Raw genomic sequence first — 5199 nt, 5'->3', positions numbered from 1 at the left:
GAGAGAGAGAGAGAGAGAGAGAGAGAGAGAGAGAGAGAAATCAGTAATGAATGAGACTGGCTGCCTCCTGCACTCCCCACATTGGAGATAGAGCCCACAACCCGGACATGTGCTCTAACTGGGAATTGAACCTGACCTCCTGGTGCAGGTGGATGTTCACTACAGAGCCATGCTGGCCAGGAAGTATTTCTTAATTCTCTGTGAAATTCTGTTATAATCTCTCTATATTTTATTAGAACTGTTAAATACAAAACAAAAATGAAAATCCAACAAAATTATCATTATCATTATTGTTATGTATTTTGACTTTTTTTTTTTTTTTTAAATACAAAACAAAAATGAAAATCCAACAAAATTATTATCATTATTGTTATGTATTTTGACTTTTTTTTGTTGTTGCAGTTTTTAGATGCATTGGAATTATCTCAAAGTCCTACATTATTGCAGTTGATGACAGAACTTCTTTGTCGAGAACAACAACACATTATGGAAGATTTATTTCAATCCACTTTCAAAAAGATTGCCAGAAAGTAAGTCATTCTATTATGGTCTGGGATGCCAGGAACCATATACATTATGTTTCTGAGGAAAATTTATCTTCTCTGTTTCAAAAAAAAGTTGAGTGACAATTACACTCAACTCTTACAACTAAATTTTATTTTGTTTTTCATAAGAAATAAAAAGATTTTTATCTTGACAGTTTCAAACATACTCAGAGTTGAAAGTAAAACTATGAATGATTCTTCAGATTAAACAAGCATCAGCATTTCCTAGCTTCATCACCCCTCTTATGCCTGGGTTCTTTATTCCGCACGTTTTTGAGATTCATCCATGATGTAGCATGAATTAGTAAGTTATTTCTTTTTATTAGCTTTAAAAAAAATTAAATGGCATTTCTAAATAACCTTTGCATCAAAAAAGAAATAAGGGAAATCAAATCATATTTTGATCTGAATAGATAAGGCATATCCAAATATCTGCAGTGCAGCAAAAGCAGGGCTTAAAGGAGAATATATGTCTTTTAATGCCTATATGAAAAAATAAGAAAGATCCTGAATTCACAAACTAAACTTTCACATTAAAATCTAAAAATAAAACTTAAAATGAAGGCAAACTGAAGGAAAAGAATAATAAAGATTAGAGTGGCCCTGACTGGTTTGGCTCAGTGGATAGAGCGTCGGCCTGCGGACTGAAGGGTCCTGGGTTCGATTCCAGTAGACACTGGGGGGGAGGGGGGGCCAGAGGATTGTCAAGGGCGAGGAAGAAAAAAAAGGACACATATGTAATACCCTTTGTAATACTTTAAGCAATAAAAAAACAAACAAACAAACAAAACAAAACAAAACAAAAAAAAAGATTAGAGTGAAAATTAATGAAATTGAAATCAGAGAAATGGTGAAGAAAAATAATGAAACTAATAATTGTTCTTTGAAATGAAACAGTCATCACTGAGAACCACCTGAAGACTAAACAGAATTTCTGTTACTAAGGTTATAAAAAAGAAGCCATGTTGAGACTGGTAGGTGGGAGGGAGTCAAAACAAAACAAAAAAAAAGATTAGAGTGAAAATTAATGAAATTGAAATCAGAGAAATGGTGAAGAAAAATAATGAAACTAGTAATTGTTCTTTGAAATGAAACAGTCATCACTGAGAACCACCTGAAGACTAAACAGAATTTCTGTTACTAAGGATATAAAGAAGAAGCCATGTTGAGACTGGTAGGTGGGAGGGAGATATGAAATGGGCAGGTCCCACACCTATGGTGTGATGGTTAAGAAACAGGAGGGGTATTTCTGCTGAGGAGGTCCCCCGGAGTGGGGGTTCCAGCCCCACACTCAGTTCTCCAACCCAGGGTGTCATTGCTGAGGAGTCCCCATAATATCTGGCTCTGAAAACCAGTGGGATTGCATTCAAGAAAGACTAAGGACTTATGGGAGGCTAAGACGTAGGTCTCAAGGAGACCATGCAGAGTGGTGGGAGTATTTCGGGAGGTACTAAATTAACTAACTTCAGGGTGAGGGCTGGAGGGGAGGGGTAAGAGCAGTTCTCTCTGGAGACAAAAGCATTGGCGCCATTGTTTCTTTGGAGAGCTATCCTCCCACCCAGCTGTGCTGGTACAGGCAGGCACTAAATCTCAGCTCTCCATTAACCTTGCTGACACTGTTCACCCTGCCCCGGTGATTTCCTGACACCCTGCCCAGCCCATATTGTTCGCCTGGCCGGAGCCTTTTCCACCGTCTCCTTCATGCAAGTGGCCTGCCTTAGCTCTGCACACTTCCCCTAAACCTCACGGTCGAAAAACCCAAACAAGCATCCACTGGCATTGTAACTTGCTAAGCAGCCAAAGCCCAGCACAAGGAGCAGTCGCCCTCAGTTTGCATTGTAACTCCCATCACGTGGCCCCAACCCTGGCATAGCAACAGCCAGTCTGGGTCATTAACGAAGCTTCAGCAAAGCAGCCACAAGCCTGGCACAAGTGGCAGCTGGCCTCCACTCACATCATGGTGCCCATCAAAAGGGCCCAAGCCCAGCACAAGCGACAGCGATCTGGGTTGCCTGAGTAGCCTCCATAGGCACCTCCAAGACAAGGAAGAGCAGCAACCAACTGCAGATGACTCTGTAGCTCCTACCAAAAGGCTCCAGCAGTGGGTGACCTTGACCTGCACTGAAGCACCTCCCAAGAGGCTCTAGAATGAGCACATGCAGTGGCCCTCTTCAGACCACACCAGGGCGCCACCCAACCAGCTTTACCAATGACATACCTGAAAGGCAGACTTGATGGCACCAGAGCACGGCTAAAGCCATTGCTATTCTGTCGGGTCAGTCTCCAAACAACTGCTCATCTGCTCTAGTTACAACCAGCCCTGAACGTGGTCACCCTGAGATTCAACCCAACTTACTGATGTGCCAACGGCAATTGAGGCTCAACTACAACAGGAGGAAACAGACCCACATAGCAGACACCCCTAGAGCACCTGGCAGGTGACCAGGGAGAATGCACTACTTGGCCTCACAAGACATCCTCTCCATAAGGCCACTTTGTCAAGACTGGGAGACATAGCAGAACTACCAAAAAATAGAAATAGTCATGGACTCAGCTCAAAATGAAGAGATAGAAATTTGTATCTAATGAAAGAATAGGACAAATCTTCAGAAAAAGAACTGAACTATTAGATACAGAGGTCAAAATAATGGTAATAAGGATACCATAAACAACTGGGACTCCATCAAACTAAAAAGTTTTTGCACAGCAAAGGAAACCATCAACAAAACAAAATGACAACCTACTGAATGGCAGAAGAGACTCACCAATGATGCATCTCATAAGAAGTTAGTATCTAAATTTTATAAAGAATGCATACAACTGAACTCCAAAAAAACCCCCAAAACAGTCTAATTTAAAAATGGGCAGAGGACAGGAATAGACATTTCTCCAAAGAGGTCATACAGATGGCCAATAGACATGAAAACATGCTGAATGTCACTAATAATCAAAAAAATGCAAATTCACTCCACAGTGAGATTTCACTTTACACCTGTCAGAATTGCTATAATCAATAAATCAACAAACAAGTGTTAGCAAGTATGTGGAGAAGGTAATAAGGATACCATAAACAACTGGGACTCCATCAAACTAAAAAGGTTTTGCACAGCAAAGGAAACCATCAACAAAACAAGATGACAACCTACTGAATGGCAGAAGAGACTCACCAATGATGCATCTCATAAGAAGTTAGTATCTAAATTTTATAAAGAATGCATACAACTGAACTCCAAAAAAACCCCCAAAACAGTCTAATTTAAAAATGGGCAGAGGACATGAATAGACATTTCTCCAAAGAGGACATACAGATAGCCAATAGACAGGAAAACATGCTGAATGTCACTAATCATCAAAGAAATGCAAATTCACTTCACAGTGAGATTTCACTTTACACCTGTCAGAATTGCTATAATCAATAAATTAACAAACAAGTGTTAGCGAGTATGTGGAGAAAAGCAAACCCTCATGCATTTTTGGTAGGAATGCAAATTTGTGCAGCCACTATGGACAACAGTGTGGAAGTTCATCAAAATTTAAAAATGGAACTGCCTTATGACCCAGCAATTCCACTTTTGTGTATATATCTATAGAAACCAAAAACATTAATTTGAAAGAATATATACATCCTTATGTTCATAGCATATATACACCCCTATGTTCATAGCAGCATTATTTACATTAGCCATGAAATAGACACAATCCAAGTGCCTATCAATAGAATATCAGTGCAATATTACTAAGCCATAAAAAATGAAATATTACCATTTGCAACAACATGGATGGACCTGGAAGGTATTATAGTAAGTGAAATAAGTTAGACAGATAAAGACCAATACCATGTGATTTCACTTATATGTGGAATCTAAAGAGCAAAATAAGCTAACAAAATTGAAACGGACTTATAGATATACAGGAAACAGACTGATCTTTGCCACAGAGTGTGGGGGTTTCGAGGACTGCATGAAGAGGTATAGGGATTAACTACAAGTGGGGAGAGGAACCAAGATGGCGGCATAGCTGTATGTTACCCGTTTCAGCTGCTCGTCCTTATCTGGTCCGGGACAAAGCACCAACACGTCCGTCTAAGCCTCCGCCATTTTTTCTTCCTCCTTGGCCCATTTTTTAAATCAATTTTTTTTTGTATGGTTTGGATGTTTTAGGGCTGTTCATCCCTACTGTGCTCAATATAGGAAGAGCCTCAAGAGAATTTAAGTCTAAGACAGTGACCAAATGAATATAACAAAATCCCATGTTGCAACTAGTAGTTACCTGCAACCTTAAAATGTTATGATTGAATTGCCTTCTGAATCTAATATTTTTGCTCTGATTCATATCTAACTTTTGAGCATTGGGATTTTAGGATTGGAAAGGATTGTAATGTTTGTTTACTCCTAACCTCTTATTTTTATAGGTGAAGAAACTAACTCTGTAGTCTTAATTTTATAGATTTATAGATAAATCCTTATAGGAGATCATTCAAATATCTGATTTCCAACATTAGAAAATAAAGGGCCAGCTAAATATATCTCTATATAGCAAATAGGAATGGTATTTCATTATGAGGAAGAGACTAGAATTTTAAAATCATAATTCATGAGTTTTAGATTCTGTAAATGTGATCATCTTTAGGTCTAGACTTTCTCATATTCTTTTA

At 38.9% G+C, this 5199-nt stretch overlaps 1 protein-coding gene across 1 annotated transcript in view; it reads left to right on the top strand.

Moving 5' to 3' along the window:
- The window catches only part of LOC106724664 (DNA-dependent protein kinase catalytic subunit-like), a 32841-nt gene that overhangs the window by 5304 nt on the left and 22338 nt on the right, over positions 1 to 5199 (top strand). The window contains exon 5 of the mRNA XM_014532901.1: positions 403 to 530. Within this exon, the coding sequence (XP_014388387.1) occupies positions 403 to 530 (128 nt within the window). The remainder of the gene's footprint in view (positions 1 to 402; positions 531 to 5199) is intronic.

Source organism: Myotis brandtii, unplaced genomic scaffold, assembly GCF_000412655.1.
Source record: "Myotis brandtii unplaced genomic scaffold, ASM41265v1 scaffold922, whole genome shotgun sequence".
In the NCBI taxonomy this organism is placed as follows: domain Eukaryota; kingdom Metazoa; phylum Chordata; class Mammalia; order Chiroptera; family Vespertilionidae; genus Myotis; species Myotis brandtii.
Note: the sequence above shows the minus strand (reverse complement) of the source record. Positions and strands in the feature narration are given on the sequence as shown.